The following is a 25678-nucleotide window of genomic DNA, read 5'->3' as shown; positions in this document are numbered from 1 at the left end:
ATCACTGCAGCTTTTACCCTGGCATAAGTTTCTTAGGAATTACACTAACTTTAGCTTTGTTACCAAATTATTTCACTGCTAGATATGAAATTTCTGGTGTGGTTCTTTCTCCAGGAAGTGTTTGGGGTGTTAAAAGCTCTTGTTACTTGGATGATTGTCATACTCAAGAAATGTCTCATGTCTGGCATGTTGATGGTCTGTGGCACAGTGCTACCCCATTGTGGACTTCAGTGGAGTGTATCCATATACACATTCCTTTTCTGCCTTTCTTAGGTTCTTGTCCAGGTCATTGCCTTTCATACTTCCATGCTGGGTTCCTTTCGTTAATCTCCACTGACTCGTATTTTAAAACCTTAACAGGATTAGCAAGCTGACATGCAGGGGTTCTTCCTTCTCCAAAGAGATGAATTCCAACCTTGACCAATGGTTTAAAAAACAGACTTTTTTGCTATCCTGCCAAGAAAGGCATTGGTTTCCAGAGATTGCCTCTACGTCTCCTGTGCCTTTCCTGTCAGCTAGAGGGATCAGATGTAACACATTTCTCTCTTCCTCATCTACACCTGTAATCACTTGTATTCTACGTCACATCTGGTAAGCAACAGGACAGTAGCCTGTTTCAGTATGCTTCTGTTAGCATCTGACTTCAGTCTCCTGGCAGGCCACGCAAGTACCAGATTCACAGGTGTGTTTCCTATCTACCTTGCTTGATTTGTGTGTTTAAGACTTAGAGACTCTCAGTATCAGGCCTGAACTTAACTCTGGGCCCATTGATCCAGGGTGTTTGCTGAAGTCCACAAAGGCTTTGGGCTCCACAGGGAGTCCAGGCCTTTTCTGCACAGGTCTCATGTTCTACTGGGGTTGGCAGTGATTTTTATCTTTTTTTTTTTCTTCTAACCAATGTGAAGTTTTTCATTTTGGAACTATGGCACTGACTGAATAATAAGCCATCTGCTGGCAAGTGGGACAGTCTTCAGTGGAGTTATAACTAAACCTGCTACCTCACTGTTGCTCCATAGTGTTCATGACATGCCAGAACTGATGCTGATCTTCTGTGGCGAAATAAGCCAAGGCCGTAACATGCATATATCCTCTGCTAATGATCAGTGATGACATTTACTGCCTACATTCCACCAGACCAAAGCAATCTAAAGAGTAGCTGGGAATGACCTGCTGCCACCAGAACAAGTCAGATGGAATGAGCTGCTCTTCTTCCCAGCGGCTCATGATGTGGCTTAGATGTGGTGTTCTTGTGGCATCAGCCTGCTCCCCACTGGAGGGTCTCTCAGGCCTTTTGCATCCTTCAACCTGTGCCTATCCTATGATGAGATGGAATGTAGAAAATTTCAGAATAATAAATCCAGCATGTATTTCTTCTGACCCTGGGATAAGGAAAGACAATGCTCAGAAGTGGTTGTTCCTTGACTGGGCTACACACAGCCCATGTTCAGTCATTTTAAATGCTTTTACACCAGATAGCAGGCAGAAGTTGCCTGTATACTGTCTCTTTTCTAAAGCTAAATAGCCATGCTGTCTTCACCAACCACCTTGAAATCATATGTCTTTATTTTGTAATAATTGCTGTATTCTTTATCTTTTTTGTGGAGTTAACTTGAAAGTGAAACAGTAACAGAAGTTTAAGTGATGGCAAATTAAATCTTTCATATATGCAAATAGGGATAAAATTTAACATTGTCTGCAGCTGCATGTGGTTTTTGGTTTTTAGCTGAATTGCAAATTGGCTTGGGTAACTCATAAAATTTCAAATGTACATTAAACAAATTACAATATGGTATTATTTAATATTCATATGCATTTGCTTAGGATATTCTGTTGGCTAATCTTAGTGTGTTTTGTTCAGCAAGGTGAAGTGAGGTTGAAGTGTTTGAAAGCTCTTCAGAGTCTGTATACCAACAGAGAGTTATTTCCAAAACTGGAGCTGTTCACTAATAGATTCAAGGTAAGAGGAAATAAAATTTTTTGGATGGAGTACAGAAAACAAAACTGTCATCTGTCTCATCCTGTTGTGGTCTTTTTAGTCATGTATATTAAATGCAAAAATGAAATTATTTGTTTGCAGCAGGGATTGTAACTGCAGTAGTAAAACTGTATTACTAAATGCTGAGATTAAGCCAAATTCATTTTACAGTGTTTATTTTGTGAGATTTGTCAGGCTTGGCCAGGATGCTTACTTATCTGTTTGCATTATTGATAGTTTATAATTGTCATCATTCAATCTGCTTGTACTTATTTCATTTCAGATTTATTGAATTTTAAGGATGGGTACTGGGTGTTTCACTCAATCTGAAATACATCTGAAAGTAACAGCCTGTAACAAAAGATTGTTTGTATGACAGCTTTTTAGCTGAATATGTGCTTGTGTTTGGAGAAAGATACTTTGATCTGCATCGCAATATTCTGGGATGCATAATGTTATACACACAATGAAATGCCTTCTTGCTACAGAACAGGAGATTACATTGGTCTTTTAGACAAACCTGTGAGCATGATTGTCCTGTTCAGAAGATAAGTACTGGAGAAAGATTTTACGGGGTTTTTTTTACTGCCACAAACACGCTTTTTTGCTTACTATCTTGATAAGAACGTGGCTGTAACTCACTTTGTGGCATGACTGCTTTGTTTCATGAGTGTGGTATTTGAAGAGATGAATGTGGAAACACAGCCATTGCTTGTGTTTGATTTAAATACTCATAAATTATTATACTATGCATGAGAGTTAAAAATTTATCAGTACAGATTTTTATACTGTTTCCCTGATTTTGTCTGTTATTGCAGTTACTGTTAACTCCTCCAGTTCAATCTAGGAAAGCACAGAATGTAGAAAACTTGTCGTATCTTCCTTGCATATAAACAATTCATAAAAACATTCACTTGAGGTGGAGAAAAAAGATGGTTGAGCTGCAGTAAAGTCTAGATATTAAAGAAGGATTTTTTGTGCAGACTGATAGTTATATAATAGAGCAGGCTTTATTTTAATAGATTTTATTTGTTTAATATTTTTAAGGGCAAATTAAATAGATAAATGTTTGTCAGGAATGGATTAGGTATAGCTGACTTTTAAGTAGGAGATGGAACTAGGTCATTTTGTGAGATTGCTTGAAGGCCTGTGTTTTTCTAATGTTACAAACTAAGTTTCTGGGACAGTGGCATCAAAGACCAAGTTTCCCCTCCTAGAAGAGTACCTGGCAAACACCTTCAGACCACAAACTATTTCTGTAATACCTCCATAAGTCTGGTTTGCTTATCATCCCAGGACAACCAGAAATACTAGTTAACTTTCCAGAAAAATGAACTGTCCCAACTCTGATGTTTTTATTGTTCCATCTGTGCAGACCTACAGATCTGTTTGTATTTGTTCCTTCTGTAATTTGATGTATTTTGAAATAGGCCACTAAAACTGTCATGGTCTTCATATCTGCTCTCTACCAGAAAATGTGCTGGATGCTTCTCCCTTAACCTCCTGTGATTTGTTAGGGGAATGCTGCTTTGTGTCTGAACTTATCGCATCACCAGGAAGTCTTTCAAGGCAATTGAAGGCACTTTGAGAAATAGTTACTCTGTAATGTACTTCAAAAAGCCAGCAGAACATAGAACCTTTAAGTACGTTTTCCTGGCTTTTTCACTGCATAGACAGTTTTCTTTGTTAGAAGAAGTTAGGTTAGCCTGGGCATTGCTGCTTGGTTTAGAATGGCATGAAGAATTCTCATTTGTGTCAAAAAGATGAAGGGGAGCTCTGTTAGAAATCCTTGTCTTCTGTTCCATTAAAGCTGTTTTTACTGCAGAAATCTGTATCATGAAATAAATTAGAGAAAAGGTGATTTCAGAGTCTCTGTGAGCCTCGAGTACAGATAAGTTTAACATGATGATTTATTCATTTCAGTTTGCAGCCACATCAAGAGAACAAAAAGCTGGCATTTCCCAAATGCCTGCACTTGGATTTACAGCTGTGCTGACAGGGATGAGGCCTTTGGCATCAAGATGGAGCAGAGTTTCAAATTAATGCTTTTCGAATCTGTGATACATTACTTAAATGTCTTGCCACCACAAACTCTACCACCACCCCCTGAAAAATAATTGAGCTAAATGTCATTCTCAGTTCTATGGCTGCTTATTTATTTTTCCTCATCAGACCTTAATGGAGCTGAACAGTTCAGCTGCTATTCAGCTCAATCCATTCAGTCTGTCAAGAGAAATCTCTCTAGAGATCTTCTGGTTGTTCAAAGTATAAATTAATTTGATCCAGAATTACTTGCACTGGGGTGTTAATATTTCACCATCTTCCAAATAGCTGTGACAGGAATCTAATAATGTCACTTCTCCAAAGGAAAGATGTGTGTTCTTTCCAACATTTGTTTGTGTTTCTAGGAGTTGGTGATATGCTAAAAAAAAAAAAGCTTTCATGTGTCTAGTTGAAAGAGCTTTATCCCCGAGAGTGTTTCTTTTGTCATCTGTGGAATTCTTCATCTGATAGCTGTATGTGTGTTTCTGGTTTGTCACTGTAATAATACTCCTTTTCAGGATCGCATTGTATCAATGACACTTGATAAGGAATATGATGTAGCTGTGGAAGCCATTCGATTAGTCACACTAATACTTCAGTGAGTATTTGTCAAAACCTGTATATTCCCTTTGAAAGTTACCTAAAGCAGTAAAATGTAATTGACTTGATTTCTTTGCTTGTGTAATGGAGTGAATCTGTTACTTTACACTTGCTAATATCTAATCTAAATCTTCCCTCTCTCGGTTCAAAGCCATTCCCTCCTGCCCTGTCACTACCTGCCCTTACAAAAAAGTTTCTTGTAGGCCTCTTAAGGTATTGGAAGGCTGAATTGGAATGGATGAATGGATGTACTAGTAGTTTCAGTACATCAACACTTTTTTATACTTTACCTACTGTATTTCCATGAGATGAAATATGTTTTTTTAGCTTCATGACCGTACTATTTTGCCTCTGTTTTACAAATAGATGTGTAGAATTTCTGCACTGTACTTATAAACTGTACTTTATAGTGGCTTCACTTTGAAGAACGTTTTTAGATGTGCAGAATTTGAGTGAAAGATAAGACTAGCTTTTCCTCTTAGTAAAGAAGTCTGGAGTTCATTTTTTTTATTTGTGGGTCACTGTTTTACAGATATTAGACTTGTAATATTCGGAGGAAAGGAAATCTTGTACTTACTGTTGCATTTTTGAAGCAAATGTAACAAATGTGATCACAAAGGAGATGTAGAACACATCTATTCCCTGCATTAATAGCAATGTTCAGGAGCACAGTAAGATTTTAGGTCAAAAATTACTCAGTGCACCTTTTTTTCCCCCTGTTCGGTTTTCTCTTTGAGATGCATGATGAAAACATAGCTAAATGCATTTAGCACCAGAAGAATGTGGGTCATATTGAACAGCTCAGGGCAGTGTTCTGTCAGGTAGAAACTCCAAAAAGATCTCATGAAAAATCACCATGGCAAATGACCAGTGAAAAAGTATTTGTAGTATGAAGCCAAATGATGTCCTGATACATAGATATTTCTGACAAATACTGACCAAGCAAGCAGGGAAGTAATATTCCTGTATGCGACAGTGTTGTTATATTGATTGATGGAATGTAATTATTCCATGGGCAATAACATTTTTCAAGAATATTGCTGAAAAATTGAAGTTTCTCTTGAGTTTCAGAAAACTCACACACAAAATCTACCTTGAGCTTAGAAACAGCAGAAGCCCCAGCTATGTTGTTTACCTATGGCAAGGGTAAAAGGTGGCTTGTTCTTCTCAATAAATAATTCTGAAAAACAAACTTTTTATCATATTTCATCCAGCACAGTAGGGTATGATCAGACTCAGTTCCTTGCTGTTGAAAATGAAGTCTATTTCTAGTCAGCACAATAACTACTGTAAAAGTGATGAACAGTTTATTGTATCAGCATTATTGCAATTCTACATGCATATCGTGATTCAGTCGTAAAGCAACTATGTGTTGATGTGATCGGTGGGTGCACAGTGCTAGTCCTGTGTCCCAAATTTGTGACATAAAATCTGGTTTACTTTTCTACTGCCCACATCCAGAGCATTTCTGTGCTTTCTCCCATTGCCGAGGTAGTTTTATCTGATGGCCCTCTCAGCAGCTGGAGTTGGGAATATTTTTTTCCTACTTACCAGGCCAGCAGAAAGGCACATCCTGCCCCACAGCACACAAGATCTCACAGGCTGTCATGTGAAAAGACTTAACTCCTGAAAATGGACTGTGTCAGGAGACTGAACCAGGTTTTCCCAGTCCCAGGTCTGAATATATTAAAAATTGAAAGCTCTGAAAGCAAACCGTCATTGCTGTAGAAGTAAATGTGTTTAAGCAAGCAGTTATGTTTTCCTCATGTAACACTCTAGTCTTTTTAGTTTAATAATACTTGATAGTGAATGTTTAGTATGTTGCCATATGTGCATTGTAGTTAGTGTGATGGTCTAAGTAATTAAGCAGGGCAAGATTTGTAAGCAGTGATGACCTTTTCTTTTTTTATAAGCTTGTTTTGTATGTACATATCTATTTCTACACCTGGGAGGAAGAAATCAGACAAACTTCCAGTATTACAGGCCCTCTAAATATCTCTGTATTTGGAAATTGAACCCAAGATTCGTAAAGTGAGTGTTCAACCATTTAGGATTTTGTATGAAGGAAATCAATCTTGTAGCTGTTAAAAGTAAGTTATGGGAGGCGAGGGGATTGAAATAAAACCTGTTTTAGTTCAGGTGTTACTTTTTAACTCTTTCAGTGGAAGCGAAGAAGCTCTGTCAAATGAAGACTGTGAGAATGTTTATCACTTGGTGTATTCAGCACACCGGCCTGTTGCAGTAGCAGCTGGAGAATTCCTTCACAAAAAGTAAGTTCTTTTTTGCCCTGGAATAAGACCAGATTTGTGGATGTTTCCTAGTAGAGGTAAGATCAAAAGAAGCAATAGAGTGAAATATCCCAATTTAAAAATTAAAACTGGGAATTTAATTTAAAATAGAGGCTTACTCTCTTGTTTAAATTCAAGACCTAAAGACAAAGAAACTGAATTCACATTTTTCTTGCTCTACAATTCAGATAACTTCCTAACTCCTCAAGAGTTAAATATGCAAAGACTACATAAACCTCTAAAGTTGGCTTAAAACCCACAACTCTTGCTGAGTTACGGTTGTGATTATACATATATAGGGCCTACACATCCCTATTATTGACCTGATAGGCACTCCTCCTTTTTACAAAATTTTAAACAAGTTTATTTCAGAATTGTCAACTTGTGAGGGGTGTATGTGGTAATAATTAAAAAACTAGTTTCTAGTCTCACTGACTTTCCCTAAAGATATATTGCACTTGTGGTTACATCTTTCATGTACCCACCCTGCCAAAAGAAATGAGCTACCTTTTCAGTGTGAATCATACTGTTTCAGTAACTATGACTAGGACATTGCCGCATCACAGCTTACTGTGAAAGTAAAAAAAACAGTTAACTTTTTTTAGGGTTTCCATTTAAAATTCCTATAGCAGTTATTTTATTTTTTCCCCTCATGGGTTGTAATACTGGAGTTCTTTAATACATTCATAGATTATTTGTATCAGAATCCAGGTTATGTAATTTTTCATGCCAAGGTACATGATAGAAAAAAATATGTGAAAGCATAAGCTTTCCTTTGTCAGTGTTCTAATATTCTGTGGTTTGTTAGTGATTTAGAAGTCCACATTGTAATTTGTAAGCTTTCATTTGTGGATTTCTGGAATTCCGTCTTTGTGATCAGGTATTGTCTGTTTCAAAGAGGTAATTTACAATATGCATTTATATGTAGTTTCCTACATAACATTTTACAAGTTAGAGGAAAGGGTTAGGTTCTTTTTAAAAGCATACACTGAAATTCCTCTGTTAATCAACATGTGACAAAATAATTTTGAAAAATGCCTCAGAAGGTAAATGAAGACATATCTGCACCTTAGTGCACTTCATTTAAAGACTTCGTCCTAACTTTTCTTTACAGTGAGATATTATTCTTTGTTACTACAAGTGTCTCTCAAAGTGAACAGTGTTGAGGAAAGATTGTTCCCATTCCTAACACTCATTTTTCTGTTGGCTTTTGCTAAGACATAAGAGCTGGTGCTCTGTTTAAATAAGTTAGAATCTCTTGAAGTGTTTGAGGTAGGATTTATCTCACCTAATTTTATGTGTTTAAATATAACTTTCTACATGTAAGCTAGTCATTAGAATTTCTCCCTGTAGTTAGCAGAGGAAAGCAAATAACAGAGTATCACTGACTCAACCCTGAAGTACGTGTTTTAAGATAATTCAGCAATTGCAGAGGTGCTCATTTCTTAGCTATTAAGATAAGCGGGGGGAAGAGGTGATGTCTTCAACTAAAGACATCACCTTTGTGTTACAGTTACAGGTTTGTGTAACTCATCCTGCTCTTCAGTGAATTATAATAGTAAAATCACTTTGAAACTGGTTTCACTGTGAAAGCAGGAAACAGTTTTCAGTCTTCTCAAAATGAAACAATCATTGCAGCAACTGTAATGTAGGCACATCTGAGATCTTGATAAGCTAGCAAATTTGAGCATGGAGAGGAGTTTGGAATTAGCCCTGTATCAAGGAACTCAGTGCAGAAATAAAGGCCTACATAGCTGACTGGTAGATTGCTTTGTCCTTTATGCTGCTACCTGTACCCGAGTTTGGTTGCTCAATGATATACAAGTTTGTTTATACTATATCCCACTCAGTGTGACTGCAGGGAAGATACAACTTTTGTTCTTAAGGCATTAGTGCTAACATCAGTGTAAACTGGCTAAGTTAAAAATGCAGAGCTATAAGAATTATGCAAATATATAAAATTGTTAAGAATCCTTCAATATAAATATATGTTGGAGAGCTTTTTCCTGTGTGAAATTTTTCTAGCCCTGTTGAACTCGAAGACTCTGAAGATAATATTTTCAGACAGATGAAGGACATGCCCTCTTTCCCTTGAAAGATATGGCTTGAGTTACTTTCACTGTGTTTTATGAACAAAAAAAAATATGAAGAAAATGCGTATCATGTTATTGCAGACATGAGATTTGTTTTGATAAATATGATAGCTCCTTTTGCTTATTTGTAGACTGTTCAGCAGACATGATCCCCAGGCTGAAGAGGCTCTAGCAAAGAGGAGAGGGCGAAATAGTCCAAATGGAAACCTTATTAGAATGTTGGTTCTTTTCTTTCTTGAAAGTGAGGTAAAAAATTCTTCTCTAATCTTTGTGTTTATAAAAGCTGAATCTCTAGTAGTGATGTATCCACATACAATAACAAGTTCTTTCCTTTTTTTTTTTTTAATAATTTCAAAAATACTGTATGCCCTTTACCCTGCCTGCCCCCTATTCTCTTTTCATGATTTGTTTTGCTCTTGCATGTCCCCAGTATGGCATTTCTGGTAGTACAATGGCTACCAGAATTCATTGCTACATAGAAGTGTAACTGGTTATTTTTTGAGATAACCGTGTAAGGAGTATACCTCTGGAGTTACTCATAATGGAGTAAAATAAATTGAACCAGAATGGAACAAAAATTACATAATATCTCATATTATTATTAGAATCAGAATAATTCAGAGTGGAAAGGGCCTGAGGGTCATTAGCTCAAAGCAGAGACAGCTGTGAGATTAAATGAGGTGGTTCAGAGCTTTATGCAGTTGCATCCTGAAAATGTTGGAGGATGGATACTGCAAGCATACGTATGATGACATTAAGTATTTGACGAACACATTCAGGATTGGATTCTGCCCATAATTTATAGAGATGGCATACATGGGAAGTTTTATGGTAAACATACTAACAGCAATTCAGGTGAAGAATGGCATTGGAGTGGAGGGAAAACTTGGGAAGATAAACCATCAGCTACAGGATGCTCTGAAGGTAGAGGGGGAAAGGTTTAAAAGATAGACATTTGATTGGCAAAAGAAGACTGAAAGAAAGGAATGACAGAAATGTTTCACTGCATAAGGGAGGGTAGTATATTTTGTGTAAAAAGGAAAGGTATTTCAATCAGGTATTTTAATTGTTACAAAGGCTTGAACAAGACACTTGACTCTGACAATGAAAAGAAACTCAGAGATGCTGGGAAGGAAGGATAACATTTAGACCCAGTTAACCTTTTAGGGACACCTTATAAACCTACAGATTAAGTCCAGACGAGACGTTGATACTTGTGTGAGCCTTCAATCTGCTATGTGAACGTACTTTTAGTTCCAGCTTTTAGTTCCAGCTTCTTAAAAACTTAGATTGTAACAGGTCATTGTATTTTCCAGAGAAAATAACCTTAAATCTGAGTGTGTGAGATTGGGAGTTACCTAACGTTAATCATGTCTGTCCTTCTGTGGAGAAAAGGAACTCAGCATTACTCCCAAAGCCATGACCAGCAAAATGCCTTCCCATGCAAGCCATAAGCTGCTCCCCAAGATCACTTCTCTCTCAGGGCCAGTTTTTGCTATTGCTGGTTTTGAGAGATTTGTTATAAACAAAGTAGAATATTGCGACTTCAGTTTTCCTGCCATACAATCTTAGGTGTTTTCCAGTTAAGGAATCAGTTCTGTGTCTGGCAGGCAAATCAGAACTGCATGTTGTGCTTATTATTTTTTGATAGAGGTTAAAGAGCAGTTTATAGACCACTAGAAGCCTATGGATATTTTTCTCACTTTACAACACATAAATTCACATAAAAACATTTTTTGCATTTAAACTGAATTTTCTTCCCAACTAACACGAGTACATGCCCAGGATGTTCTCCATGGCCAAATGATGGTGAAAGTTAAAGAAATGCTGCCTGTACCAGAACGCTGTATTAATGGTTGCTTTGGATTTTCTAGTTGCATGAACATGCAGCCTATTTGGTGGACAGTTTGTGGGAGAGTTCTCAAGAGCTGTTGAAGGACTGGGAATGTATGACCGAATTGCTCTTGGAAGAACCAGTCCAAGGAGAAGAAGGTATTTGTTTAGGCACTATACTTCACTGATATTGTTAGTTAGCCCTTAAAAAGATGTTTCTTCCTGGGTGATAGAGGTATTTATGTTGTGGTTTGTTTAGAAAGCCTATTTAAAGAGGATTTTCATTTAATCTATTTTTAATACACTTTGTTTCAAAAGCAACATTTTTGTACTCTTATTTTTCATCTTGTGATGCATGCTATGCTGTAGTTTGCTGATATTAAAAGCTAGGATTACTTCTTCTCTGAATGTTTAAATAACAAGTGTATAAATGAGCTTTTCAATAAATTAAATAGCTAATAGAGTTTTGAACAGACAAGCACTTCAGTGTTGTTAATTATTTTCCAGACAATGTTAAAACCTAATGAATTCTCAAGAATTAAAAAAAGTAAGGGGGTTCTTTCACCATTAGTTTTGAATCTCTTTTCACTAATAATAGATCTGTGTGCACAAGGTAGCCAGGGAGGTTGTTGGCAGTGAGTCCTTAATGGTAAGGAGTGTCACTCAAGAGCCTTCAGAATCCTTCAGGATTGTCCTAGTTCAGAGACCTTCACAGGTAGGAAATTAGGCACTTCAGTTCTTTGCTTGTGCATAGCCTGGTGGGGTTTGATCCTGTAGATGTGACCAGAAGAACTTCCCAAAGAACAAAAGGAAGGGGATGGTGAATAGTCAGTTGCTGTCTATCCTCCATGATGCTCTTTATTTTCTAGATCTTTGTTATATTCCCCTTCATTTGTCCTTTTTCTAGATTACATTTCTCTGAACTTCTTTCAATTCTGCTGTACCCATTTTGAGATGATGTGAGTGGTAATTCAAAGAGGAAGCAAGAAAGGCTTGATTTTAGAAATGGGGCAAAATGTTGTCTCTATTCACTGTGTTTCGCAACTGTATTCACAGATTTGTCTTCTTTAAGATGTCTTGCACACATATTCAGAACTGATGTGACTTGTTCTTTTCCCTCTATAGCAATGTCTGACCGGCAGGAGAGTGCTCTTATTGAGTTGATGGTGTGTACAATCAGACAAGCTGCTGAAGCACATCCTCCAGTAGGCAGAGGCACTGGCAAGAGAGTAAGTGGTACTGCAGTAGGTAGCTCAGACCTGTGTGTATTACTACAGTGACATAAAATATTTGTTTGCATACCACAATTTGACACTTTTAAATTAGATTTTTATAATTGGCATTTCCTGTTTCATGTGAACATACTTCAAGAAAAGTAGTAGAAATTCTGTTTCTGGACATGTTTAGGTTTCTGTTTCTCTGTTTGATTTGGTGTCTTGTATTGCCAAGTAGTAAAAACGTTACAGCATGAAAATCTTTATTTTTTTTCAGATGGTCTTTTTAGCATACCCCTGTCTTACACTTGAAATGTACCTGCATCTACAGCCCTTAATGTTAAATCTAGATTAGAATTGAAAGTACATAGTTTAGGAATAGAATAAGATTACCTTTTTCTTCCATAAAAGGGAATGTGCTGCTAATATGGATGTAGGATTTGCAGAAAAAGCTAACAGTATCTTCATCATGAGAGTAGTTAAGGAGTGAAACAGAAGCTGAGAGTTTGTGCAGTTTCTGTCCTTAGCAGCTTTCGAGACCTGACTGGACAAAGCCCTGGGCGCCCTGGTCTGATCCCTGAACTGAGTCTACTTTGAGTAGGATGACGGGGACTGGGACCAGCCTGAATGCATCTGTGGTTTTATGTGTTTGCTCTCTTTGTCTTTTCTGCTTAGTGCCCTAAACATTTAAGAATGTGACATTCTGTCCATATTGCAATCTAGCTGCCTCTTTCATTTATTTTATAGTGACTGGGGATCAGTAAAAGTTCATTCCCAAGGCTGGGCATGGACTTCTAAGCGTTTCAGTGTAATTCACAAGGTCAGGATGATCAATAGGCTTTCATCTGTATTCTCCATAAATACAGCATCCATGTTCCAAAAGAGTCCTAGCTTCCCAAACGTACTTCCCTGTTTTTTTATAGTTCCCCTTTTATTTAGGTTAGACTAAAATGAATAAAAAAAACCAAACATGTAAACATTTGGTACTTGTGTTAGGTTCTGTTCCAAATAATCATAACTACTTTATTAGAAAGGCAGACTTAATGGTGAAATCTGGAGATAGACTTGGCATTCTTCATTGCTAAACTAAATGCAGTTACTTACCTTATGAATTGTTATAAGCTAGCAGTTAATAAGCAGATTAACCTCATGTCCAGAAACAGCATCCCAGGAAAAGCTCCAAGAAAGCACCAATTTAAACATGCTTGATGTACCTAAATTTACATAGCATATTTTAATAAATTCCTAATTTATTAAAACATTTCTGTAGCTGCAGACTGTTCTAGCAGGCAAAGCAACCTTTAAATTTAACAGGAATGTCATGTTTATATTCTTCTGTTTGGAGCACCAAATAGTGTCACTATCAGCTTTCCAGGTATTTTTTTATGTCAAAAGATCTACAGTTCGGTTCACTTAAGTTGAACAAATTGCTTAGTCTTAGTGTTCCAATATCTGTATTGTTTTCTTTAAAGCTAAAGAAAACATTTCAGTAGTTTCACCTTCTGCAGTATGATCAAAAGAGCCTTGAGATTAATTCATTGCACCACTGAATACAAATATTAGGTCACCAGAATATGAGTGGTTGGTTGTCCTAGCCACATTTGCATTGCCTTCTGGTGAACAAGCAGCTTTTGCTGACACCATGGTGGTGCACTGCAGGTTGGTACAGGGATTACAACTGCTGCTGTATGTATCCAGCTGTGTGCCATGTACTATGTAAGTGATGTCTTAACCTGGTTACAAACCTCACTTCCATGGTTATTTTGAATTTCTGCTGACAAAATAGGCTGCCTGTCATCCAAGCACATGTTTTGTTTCCAGCTGTTCCTCCTCACTTACAGAGAGATGTAGGTATGACATTTAGCTTTTGCTTCTTTTCAGTTAGATCATGAGTTGTGGGATGGTAACTGCAGGGATCTCTGACTTGTCAGTAGAGGTTTGTCATGTTCTCATCTCTTGCTAGCATATTCTCCAAGTTGAAATGGGAGCAGATTTCTAATTGTGCACTCACCTTCTTGTGAAATAGTTTCTTCTCTGACTTCAGCTTGTATCCCTTATTGTGCAGTCTGGCAGCTTTGCTATACACAAATCATCAGCTAACTTGAGTATTTTTATCATTCTTTGTTTTTAGAAGTATTTTCTCCTTTCTGAAGCCACAAAGCCAGATCTAAGCTTCTATGAAGCATGCCGTTTTGATTATTGTCTCTCTGTTCACTGTTTCAAGGTGGTTTTGCTATGACAGCATTAGTAACTTCAGAATATCTGTCACTGAAATTTGTAAATGAATTCTGTGAATTTGGATGTATGTTCTCGCTGAGAATTATGTTCCAGTTTAGAGATGAGGTCATGAATCTACTAGTGAAAATCACTGTTACAGTGTGGTTTTGCTTTTGGTTTTCTTAATTATACGTCAGTTCGCCCTGAGGTCTTACATTAACACTTTATTTAATGTGTGAAAGCCAGAGCTCAATTCACTTGGAAGCAATAGCAAAACTTCCACTGCCTTTGGTTATATTTGAATTTAAATCTTCATAAATGATGATGTGTTGAGACAATATCATGCTGGATAATATTATATTTTCCTTTTCAATCATGGCTTCTTAGGACACATGGTCCTCCCATTTAATCACTCTTCAGTCCAAATGTGTTTGAGTGTCTTATTCCCTCCTCTTTTCATTTATTAAAAATACACTTGCATGGATTTTTGTTTGTAATGCAAGCGTTAGAAAAAAATAATGAAAGCCATATGCAGCAATTGTATTTATTTTACTTATTTTTGGTTGCTTGCAGGTCTTGACAGCAAAAGAAAGGAAAACTCAGATAGATGACAGAAATAAATTGACTGAACATTTCATTATTGCACTTCCTATGTTGCTATCAAAGGTACATTTTTCAAAAAAAGAAATCTCTTGCTGGTATTTGCAGTTATCTTTATTTTTTTTCATTCTGTAGTGTAGGTATTTATTTTTACTTCACTTATTTTTTTGTTTTATTTCAACAATGTTCTAGTATTCTGCTGATGCCGAGAAGGTTGCAAATCTCCTGCAAATCCCTCAGTATTTTGATCTGGAAATCTATAGCACGGGCAGAATGGAAAAGGTACAGTACATTGAGCAAGAAGTCTTTCAAGCAAAGGTTGCTTTCAAGTATCTGATTGCTATTCTAGTCCTACAGCAGTGTGCCTGCATCTTGCATATTAGTAATCTAACCTTGATTTGGTGTATTCTTTGAATGACTTTTTTCTTTGAGTTCATTGTTCAGGTGAGGTGAAAGCTGAACTTCTTTTCTCATCCACAGCATCTGGATGCCTTATTGAAACAGATTAAGTTTGTTGTGGAAAAGCACGTGGAATCAGATGTTCTTGAAGCCTGCAGCAAAACCTACAGCATACTCTGTAGTGAAGAATATACAATCCAGAACAGAGTTGACATAGCCCACAGCCAACTTATTGATGAATTTGTGGATCGATTCAACCATTCTGTAGAAGACCTGCTGCAGGAGGTTTGTTTTCTTAAAATTAATTTAGTTAGACTCTCTAAAATACAGTATAATGAACTGCAGAAAAAATTCTTACCAAGTCATTAAATTACCCATCTGAAGATGTAATGCAGCAGTAGCTATTTCATAACTATTTGGAGCCATATAACTGTGTAGAAAAACCCTTGGACTAGCCATTAAGCATTCAAAACATTGATGCTGTACAACAAAGACCATGGAGCAGTCCTGCTTCTGAAAATTTAGTTTAGTATTTGAACAGTCTACTTAAGAAATTAACTGGATGAATGTGTGAAAGCTGATGTAAAATGCAGAGAAAAGTGCATTTACATTAATGCTTGTGATGATTCCAGTTGTCCCAAATGGATATGCAGGCAGCAGAATGAAGACTGGATTATGTCTTGAATGGAAGGGAGGATTTAGTAAAATATTTATAATGGCATATTGCAAGAGCTATAGAAAGAATGAAATAAAGATAGAAATCTGAAACCTGGAGGTACCTGGGAATTACTTGCAAGAATGTATACTTCAAAATGCATAAGACAGACTACATTAAATAACAGTAGAAAACTTGCTCATCTTTTCTTGCTTTACATCGATTTAACTTTGTGTAACATTACTTAATTTGCTGTAATTCTTACGTTTTTTAAGCACAACTTATGGGTTGCGTAGATAATCTTCTAGTCGTGCATTGCACCATGACAGATACATTTAATTTTTTTATGTAAATTTATAGAAAGTTAATCTACAGTCTTAATTTCAGAATTGCACATTAAGGAAAATAAGCTTTTTTTCTGTCTTTAATATGTCACATAGATGTATACTGTATAAATGCCTTGTCACATTGCAGAGTAAATACAGATTTTTCTGTTGCTGTAGGAGTATACATGAGTAAAAAAGACAGTGCATGCAGGAAGCAAGCACTCCACAACCCAGAGGAACAAGTGGAGTCTCTGTACATTCTTTGATAGGATACATTTACTTTGCTGTCTATCTGTTTGCCATTTTATATACACTTTCTTAGTAATTTCTTTAGCAGAACGTGGAAAGACATTACAGAATTTGTGCTACGTCTCTGCCCAGCTGTGTGTACCAAGAGAATTCTTTCAGCTAATGCCACATTACGTGTCTTAGCCATCTGTTTCAGTAGATGGATGATAGACTTGGATAGCTGAAGTTCCTTGCTCCTGGCCAACAGGACCAAAAACTGCAAGGCAAAAAACATCAGGAATCTGTTGCTGAGTTTGGTAGCAAAAAGGGATGGAGTGGGACTGCCAGCTTCAGAACCAGCCTAGTTCTCCACACCAGATGCCCAGTAACTGACACCATAAGTAACAGCCTTTGCTCTTTCCACTGGCACCCACTGACAGGTTTAAGAACTCTCTTTTGAAAGTAACTTTTTTCACTAAGTGGATTTGCTATTCAGTTTGCATAAAATATTAGGGTAATAGTATTTTTAAATGCCAGAAAGAAAAAAAAATGGAAAGTTTTGATTGAATTGTGCAGTATTTATTCTTGGACTGTTGTTACCTCAGATTTCTAAAATCTGAATTAAAAAACACCAACCTTCCATCCAGCTCTGAATGTATATGAATCTGTGCACATGATGGGATTGGCATACATTACGGGCTGTAACACAGTGAACAGCAATGAAGGATATGAAAAGACATTTTTCCACTGACAATATTAAAAATCTTGCTGTTGATACCTGCAGGTTTCAGGTGTGGAGAGTCACGAGTGTTTGGCTTTATTCTTGTAGCACTTTCGTCAGCTGATGGTTAAAGCTGATGATTCAGTCATTTTTGTAAAATAAGGTAGAACTCAGGTTTTATTCTTGGGGATGATTTCTACTGCTGGAGAATACTGATTTGAGTATTAACACAGTGTACTGTTGAATATTGTCAGATGGTCTCACTTATTTCCTAGTGCTATACAGTGGTTGTTTAAATATTGTTATAGAATCTAGATAAAAGTCATTGGAAAATTTGGAGACAGTTGAACGGCAGCATAAACCCTCAAAGAAATCTGCTCCCCCTGTGCAGTAATGTTCTCTGCTGGATTGCTGAACTTTAATGGATTTCCTTTCATTTTCAGGGGGAAGAAGCTGATGATGATGATATATACAACGTGCTCTCCACATTAAAGAGGTTAACCTCTTTTCACAAGTAGGTGATTTTTTTCCCTCAAAAATTTTATCAGTGAGTGTCAGTTGATGTTTAGTGCTGAGAAATGAGAAAATATATGGCCTGAAATATGACACAGAGATTGCTGTATGATTAGGGGCATTTGTGCCATTACTTTTACAGATTTGATTTGCAAATGAGATGCTATCCCTTCCACTAAATATTTTTACACCCATGAGTATCTTACTGAAAGTCCTATTCCCCTGCATGGCAGACAGTCAGTACACAAGGGATGCTTCCTTATCACAATAAGTGAGAGGACCTTGCTACTGCCACCTCTCTTACACGAATTATTTTTACTGATTCTGTTTCTCTTTTCTTTCTGTACTTAGTCTTCGCTTTTCCTGAATTCTGCCTTTTATCATTGTACAGAATGGCTCTGAAATATCTCCTGTTTGTTTCCATTCAACAGGAGTCCCACAGAGATCATTAAGTCATTACTAACTTCTGTAGAGCAGCAGACTGACACATGTGCAAATTAGATTTTCGGTCTCCCTGGTAACACACTGGAGCCACTTCTGCCTTTCCTGAGAGGACTGGGGAAAGCTATAGTTCACATCCAAAAAAGAAGCACAAATCTTAAAGCTTTTCTGAGTCTCCCATATATATTTTTTTCCTTTTGGGCTCCAAATCTCTGGGGAGTTAATTCAGACTGTAAAGAAAGCCTTGCAGAATAACACACAAATAGGGGTTGGGGACATCGACCTTCACCTTCAAAAAACAGCCAAGAGAAAAGAATGAAAGCTGAAGAGCAGCTCTGTATTATTTCACAGCTGATTTGTTATTTGTGGTTATAGTTCAATGGGAATTTCTAATTAATATCTGCTTGTATATAATGAAGTAATGAAATCTTTTCATTTCTCTACTGAATGTAATGTCCTGCGTGATTTCTTTGTGAAACAATCATACCATCCAATGCAATTTTTGCTGAACGTTTAACTATGAGATTAGGATCTTCAATTCAAATCTTGCATTGAGCTTTCTCATCTCAAAAACAGTGGCTGTTGTCTGATATTGTCATTGTCTGTCACCAGTTGGGAGCCAAAAGAAATTAAATGAATGGAAGAAGCTGAAATTGCAGGCTGACAACTAATGCCTTTCCAATCTTATAAATGTGCACTGATAAAGTTGTTGCTGAGGCTTTGAAAAGAAACAAATCCATCTCTTCTTCCAGTGAGAGAAACTCCTCTGTACCTTATCTGCGCTATGTTTGCTCGGTAGTTGCTGCTTGTTCATGTCTTAGAAAGAAGCAACCCAGCAAGGTGAAAATACAGGGGATTATTAGGAAAGCTTTCCAGACCAAAAAGCTCCCCTACTGAGATTGCCCAAGCCTAAACTAATCTTTTTTCCAAGAGGGCTCACAGCACACTTTTTAATTCATGTCTTTTCATAAAACAAGGATATCAGTATTGCAGTACAAATGAAATTCATCATTACAGTGCTTTCTTCCAAGTTATCAGAATGCAAGAACAAATTTTCTTGAGGTCTTCTAAATAGAACACCTGGGTACTTGGGCTTCTTTTTTTTGCCAGGGTCTCACTGATATTTGTAGAGATTTTTCTATCCTTAACTATGTGGAGGCAATTTTTCTGTACTGACTCCAGCTGAGCTTTCACGCATTGCACACCAGTGCTGTAGGAGTTTGTATATGGCAAAATGTCAGCATTTCTTATGTAATTACTTCAGTTAATACAGTGCAAGATGTGTGGATCTCAAGCATCACCTCCATTAGTGTGGATGTGCCCTTTGATGCTGTCTTGTATAGGAAATGTTTCACATTTAGAAATCAGGGTTGTTGGTATTATTGTCCAGTAGTCCTCAAATACGATTTTGAATTTGATTCCTTCCTGCCTCCACACTGGCTTCATAAGCCTGCAGGTGGCTATAGTAACTCTCAAGAGTCAGTATAAGCATCATCAGTCAGAACGCTGCCCAGATAGGTAAATTCATGGTCAGACCAGATCTTTTGTACCTGTTATAAAAACCGTTTGCTTAAGCTTTTTTCCTAGTAGTTAGCCAGTTCATCCTTCAGACTGATTTACTCAGAAGTTTGTTATATCCAGTAGTAGTAGAAATGATGATAAATGAAACCTCAGTAGAGAAATTAGACTGCATCTAGCACAGCTGTTCAAAGTCTGAGGTACAGCTTCTTTCACATTGTACATCTTCAAAAAGAGAAGCAGTTTTTTGGGTGGAGAGATCACCTCTGTGAAAAGAAAGTTTTCTAAGCTGCTTCTTGCCACATTTTCAGAAACATTGTGGAACTGGTACCTTTACTTCATCTAACTACTTCCTGGCAGAAACATGCCCAGCAGACAGTGCTGTCTGTAGGGATGAAAAGAAACCTTGGATGAAATGTTTTCTGTAATCCATGAACACTCTCTGACATGGAGGGACAAAGGGAAAATTCTGTGTTGTGTGGTTTTTTCATTCTGGAGCATTTGTGCCAATCTAAACCTCTGTGGAGAACTATGTTGTGTCCAAGGTACCTTTATAGCAGTTGTTTTGATTGCTGAGTACTTCAGAAGAGACAAAGATGTGCCAGAATGTGCCTAAATTTAATGAGGCTCTTTGTTAAGGAAGTGTATTTGGAAAACTCCTATGCAATATGTATGTAGTTAAAATTTTTCTGGTTTGGAAGCTGAAAAGCTATTCCTGAGATCAGCTGTAAGGCCAGGCTCAGAGCACAGAGCTCAGATGCCCCCCAACTGCCAGGTCAGTGGGGCATGCCCCCCGTGAAGGGTTCCTGACATGGGGGACTCTAATATGAAAAGATGGAAATGAGACAGTTTTTCCTTTCCTATTCCCTGTGGGATAATCTATGCTGATATCTTCTTCTGCACACCAAGGAGATTTTACTGCTTTAATTACAGCTCTGTAATTAAGGAGGTACAAGTCTGCCTTACTAGCAGTTCTTATGATTTGCTGAAGCAGAAACTATGTGCTTAATATCACGAGTCAGAGAGTCAGAGGCAGTTCTCTGACAGCCTGTAATTTATCTATGAAACATTTTATTTTCATACTTTGAAGACCATCCAGATTCAAAGGTAGAGGCAATATTTTTACATTCTTGTTTCCTTTTAAGTTTTCCTAATGTCCTATGCATGGATTTGAGCTAGAAGTCAAGATACACCGTGGCTTAATGACACAACCATCAGACATATTTCACTTGCTCTCAGCACAAGGCCATTAATGTTTTCTGTGAAACTTAAGCAGTGAGGTTTTCCAGGGCTGACACGCTCCAGGCTGGAAGCATTTCATACTAGGCTTTCACCAGGATGTGGGTATTCCCAGTCTCAAGTTCAGCCTCACTCTGTTTCAGAACTAGGGAATTACTTTTTCTGGCTGAGCAGGGTAGTTAATTATTTAAACAAAGTGGAACGGCTCCAAAGCAGGGAAGACACAAAGGGGTGGGAAAAGTGAGCGTCTCTTGGTGATCGAGGTGCTGGGATGAAAAGGAGCCAGATGCAAGAGCCAGCTTTACCTAATTTACACTTGCCAAACTGAGTATCCCTTCTTCCAGATGAGTAGTTAAATCACCATAAATAATCACCACAATTCTGATTATTCTGAGGTGCCTTGGTCTTTTACAACATACTGTAAACTGTTTCAAACTATCTCAGTTTAATTCCACTGCGGGAAAAAGTTTAAAATTTTAGGAGAGAGAATTTTTGGCTTTCAGGCAACCTGATGTTTTGTAATTTCTTCTGGATTTCATAGAATCATAAAATCACAGAATGGGTAGGAAGGGACCTTAAAGCTCATCCGTTTCCCACCCTCTGCCATGGTCAGGGACACCTTCCTAGACCGGATTGTTCCAAGCCCTGTCCAACCTGGCCTTGAACACTGCCAGGGATGGGGCAGCCACAGCTTCTCTGGGCCTCACCACCCTCACAGGAAAGAAATTCTGCCTGATGTCTCATCTCAGTCTCCCCTCTGTCACCTTAAAGCCATTCCCCTGTGTTTTGCCACTACAGGCCCTTGTAAAAAGCCCCTCTCCAGGTTTCTTATAGCCCCTTTAGACACTGGAAACTGCTCTAAGGTTTCCCTGGATCCTTCTCCATGCTCAACAACCCCAACTCTTTCAAGCCTGTGTCCATAGGAGAGGTGCTCCAACCCTCCAGCCAAGTTCATGGCCTTTCTCAGCTGTGTATTTAAAAAAGCTGTATCACAAGCTGTTGAGGTCTCTGAGGCTGTTGAATGTATGTTGCTAATCTCACTTGTATTCCTCTCAGTGGTGAATCAAGTTGGTACAACTGAAATGTGAAACAATGACTGGGGAGTGGCAACCATCTGTCTTGTGTACATCGTGCCATGCTGTCTTACTTTAGATATTTCAGGATATTTAACATCTAATGTTAATGTATATTATTTTTCTCCAGATGATACAGCAGAAAAATCTGTAACTTAATTCTGTTTAAAGCCAGTTTTAATTCAGTATATGTTGCTAGACTTTGGCCATAGTTTCTGCTGTAGTGCCCAGGAAAGTGCCTTCTGGGGTTCTGTTAGTGTTTAGAACCGAAAAGGAAAGATGATTTAGAGGCAACACTCAGGAGGAATTTGTAGCTACACTTAAGTAACCCTTAAAGATGTATGATATGCAGAGAATTTATCTCCTTCCTACAGAATTCCCATGTAGTAAAACATTTTTCGTCAATTATCCAGAAGCCTAACTTCTGCTTTTAGCATGGTGTGACTAATAGCGCAGCTGCTTTGTCAGCAGGCTGGTTTGTCACAGCTTTGCAAACCAAAGCTCACTGAGCTGCCAGGTCAGACTATATTCTTGCTGTCGTGGAGTTTTGAGGAACACAACTAATCTCTCTTTGTTACCTCTCATTCTAGCGCGCATGATCTCACAAAATGGGATCTGTTCAGTAACTGCTACAGATTACTAAGAACTGGAATTGAACACGGAGCTATGCCAGAACAGGTACAGTGAGCAATATCTGCACTCCATCATTTGGGGATTCAGAGTTTTAGAGAGTCTATTCATTGAGAAATTCAAAAGGTTAATGCACTAGACTGCAGTTATTTAAGAAAACCATGGAGTTTATGCTGTAGTGAGGCCCTGATGAGGACGTGAAAATCTTAGAATATGAGATTTTTGAGCTACTTTCTCACCTTTCTCAACTGTGAAGTAAGGAATAACTAATGTTCCTTGCTGTGAAAAGTAATGCATAAATCGTGATGTTTACACTGAAACACAACATTTGTAAACCTTGGCTGTAATTAGTATTATCACAAGTTATTGGTGTGCAGTGAAGGTAATGGAAGTTTATGAAAACCAGGAAACAAGAACATTTAGCAGGGATGCTGGCCAGCCTTTCCAGTGGAGTTCTCAGAGTAGACACATCTTGGACGTTGTTTCTTCCCCGTTTGGTCTTAATCTCTAATGGATGAGCACAAGAGTCCTTTCAGATTCTCCCACGATTCCAGTTTAGACTGCAGGGTGCAGCACATTTTAAGTTAGAACTTGATTTTAATTAGAAGCCAGTTGTTAACTCTAAATCAACTTCATTTAGGGAAAAAAAAAAAAAAAAACCTCATGAAATTCCATAAAGTTATTTTCTAAAAAGGACCATATGGAGGACATGTCACCACACACCACATGAAAGTCATGGCTTTAAGCTCTGGGACCTTCTGCTCTCTCAGAGGTTGCTGCTTAATGTTGGAATTGTGCTACCTGGAGGGAAGGGGCCAGAAGATAAAAACTGTACATGCAGCTAGCAGGCATCTTCAGTTTCTGGGTTTGAGAGTGATATGGCTCCCCCGATACTTCTGTGAGAAGTTAAGAACAACGTTCTGAAACCTGAACTATCCTCAGTGTTTCTTCTCTCGGTCCACTCGAAGAAGTTCACTGAAAAGGAATGATTTTTAGTCTTTAGTGATACCTTTAAAAAAAGGTACTTTGTGAAGTGATTAAAGCTGTTACAAACTTGATTTATTCATCACAGAACCACCGACTGCTGGAAGCATCTTCAAGCCAAAAAGGTTTTGACATTTTTAGCGCCTAATAGAGATTTGAAATTTTAAAGATTTTTATGGGTTCCATAAGTACAAGCCTGGTCTTCTCCAGGAGACAATTTGTATTTTCTCCCTTTTTTCTTAGCAATTGGGCTAACTGTCGATTAAACAGTGGAACAAATTTTCAGACTGTTTTGTATTTAAACAGATGCTTTTGATGTGAGAGATGGAGATGTTGGGTTGTACTGCCAGCATGCTGTGACATCATCTCTTGCTGTACTCTAATGCACAGTTTTCTGTTCCATTTCCCAGCATTTAGGCAGTACATTTTTCACCTGTAGTAGGCTCATTTCTTACTGCACCAAACTGATTAAGGAGAAACATCACTGAAGCCAAAAAGTACTATTTAAGAACTGCTCTTATTTCTTCTCCCCAAAATGCATTATAAATTCTACATACACTTTACTGATATGCTTGGTATTTCCAATGTGCTGGAATTCTTTGTATCCTCTCTGTTACAGATTGTTGTTCAGGCACTGCAGTGTTCCCATTATTCTATCCTCTGGCAGCTGGTGAAAATCACTGAAGGCTCCCCTTCCAAAGTAAGTAGACATTTGATCACACAGATTTTACTGAAGAAACACAACTTGCCTAAGAAGGCATTAGACTTCATTCTCTGTAACTCCACCTGCTGTACTGTCATTTCATGTCATGAAACATACAAAATGTTGGTGTTTTGACTTATTCAATATTTCAGGATATATTTACCATCATGCATATGTCTATAAAAGCTGTACAAACAGCTAAAGCTTGTCTTTATCAGGGTTTTATACTAGCTGATTCTTACATTTGTATTGCTGAAGATAAATGCACTTTATTGTGAGTACAGCATTTTGCAGGAATGGATGGATAGCTATTGTTGATAATACTTACCTAATAGCTGTAAGCAATATTGTTGGTCTGTACAGCACAGGTAGCTTAATATTTATGTGTTTATCTTGCTTACCTTTTACTTTCATCTTTTATGGTGCTAAATAGAAATGTAAAGTCACTAGCAGATTATTACTAATAAAAAGTGAGTGCATGCAAGTGTAATGCAGTAAAAACAACGTTACATGTAACTTATTTGTTACACTTTCCTTTTCCAGGACCTTTATCAATCTTTTATCTATCAGGGCCAACATCCTGTCTTTTTAGGGCTTTTTCAAAAGTAATGCATCAAATGAAAATTATATGAAAGCTGAAGTAGTAAGCATATTTCCCCATCAGCATCAAAAAGAAAAAGATACTATGCTAAAGTACTGCTAAAATAAGCTTTTTATGCACATAAAATGATAAAAATACAATGTAAATTTGTTGTTTTGAATACTGACATATATTGAGATTTTAAAAAGCTACTAGAAAAAAAAAAGAATAATTGGTATTCTTTATTCTTGGCTTTCATTCTTATTTTCCCCTCTCAGCTTCTTTAGCTTGTTTCTCTTTAGCGTTCTCGTGGTATATAATATTATATCCTGAATCCTTATAAATGAGAAAACTGAATATACCCCATTTGCTGGCCCCCTTGAGTAACAACGGACTCTTGGTGCAAATGCCAAGAGGCCAAACATTTGGCAAGATTCTAATCTCTTTCCACTGCATTTCTCCATTTTTTGGAACTAAATGCAGTAAATTGCTGCAATATAACATAGGTGGTGCAGAGTGATAGCTGTCAGCATTGCTGGAAGAAAGCTTCATTGTTCTCTTTGTTTCTAGGCTACAGCAAAAGAAACATTCACTCTAAACTACAGCTAGTGGCTAATATATACAGCATCTTTCTGTATAGAACCTGGTCAGAAGCTTTGCATGTTCATATCAAAGTATAAATACTGGTTGTTGTTTGCAGTCTTACCATGGCGGTCCAGTTAAACTGAAAAAGACCTTTATTTCAGCGACCATTCCAGCAAACAAGCTTAGTGCAATTGTATAGCTTTGCCTACTTTTTCCAAAT

General features: G+C 37.5%; 1 protein-coding gene across 3 annotated transcripts in view; it reads left to right on the top strand.

Moving 5' to 3' along the window:
* The window catches only part of STAG1 (STAG1 cohesin complex component), a 178125-nt gene that overhangs the window by 125333 nt on the left and 27114 nt on the right, over window positions 1–25678 (top strand). For all 3 annotated transcript variants that reach the window (XM_061354474.1, XM_061354475.1, XM_061354476.1), the window contains 12 exons: window positions 1859–1957; window positions 4537–4616; window positions 6781–6888; window positions 9131–9245; window positions 10874–10991; window positions 11958–12061; window positions 14837–14929; window positions 15056–15145; window positions 15344–15547; window positions 17636–17706; window positions 22567–22654; window positions 24210–24290. In XM_061354474.1, the coding sequence (XP_061210458.1) occupies window positions 1859–1957; window positions 4537–4616; window positions 6781–6888; window positions 9131–9245; window positions 10874–10991; window positions 11958–12061; window positions 14837–14929; window positions 15056–15145; window positions 15344–15547; window positions 17636–17706; window positions 22567–22654; window positions 24210–24290 (1251 nt within the window). The remainder of the gene's footprint in view (window positions 1–1858; window positions 1958–4536; window positions 4617–6780; window positions 6889–9130; window positions 9246–10873; window positions 10992–11957; window positions 12062–14836; window positions 14930–15055; window positions 15146–15343; window positions 15548–17635; window positions 17707–22566; window positions 22655–24209; window positions 24291–25678) is intronic.

This window comes from Neopsephotus bourkii, unplaced genomic scaffold (assembly GCF_033783945.1).
Source record: "Neopsephotus bourkii isolate Nb327-2 ecotype Australia unplaced genomic scaffold, CSIRO-AGI_Nbou_v1 NB_739, whole genome shotgun sequence".
Classification (NCBI taxonomy): domain Eukaryota; kingdom Metazoa; phylum Chordata; class Aves; order Psittaciformes; family Psittacidae; genus Neopsephotus; species Neopsephotus bourkii.
Note: the sequence above shows the minus strand (reverse complement) of the source record. Positions and strands in the feature narration are given on the sequence as shown.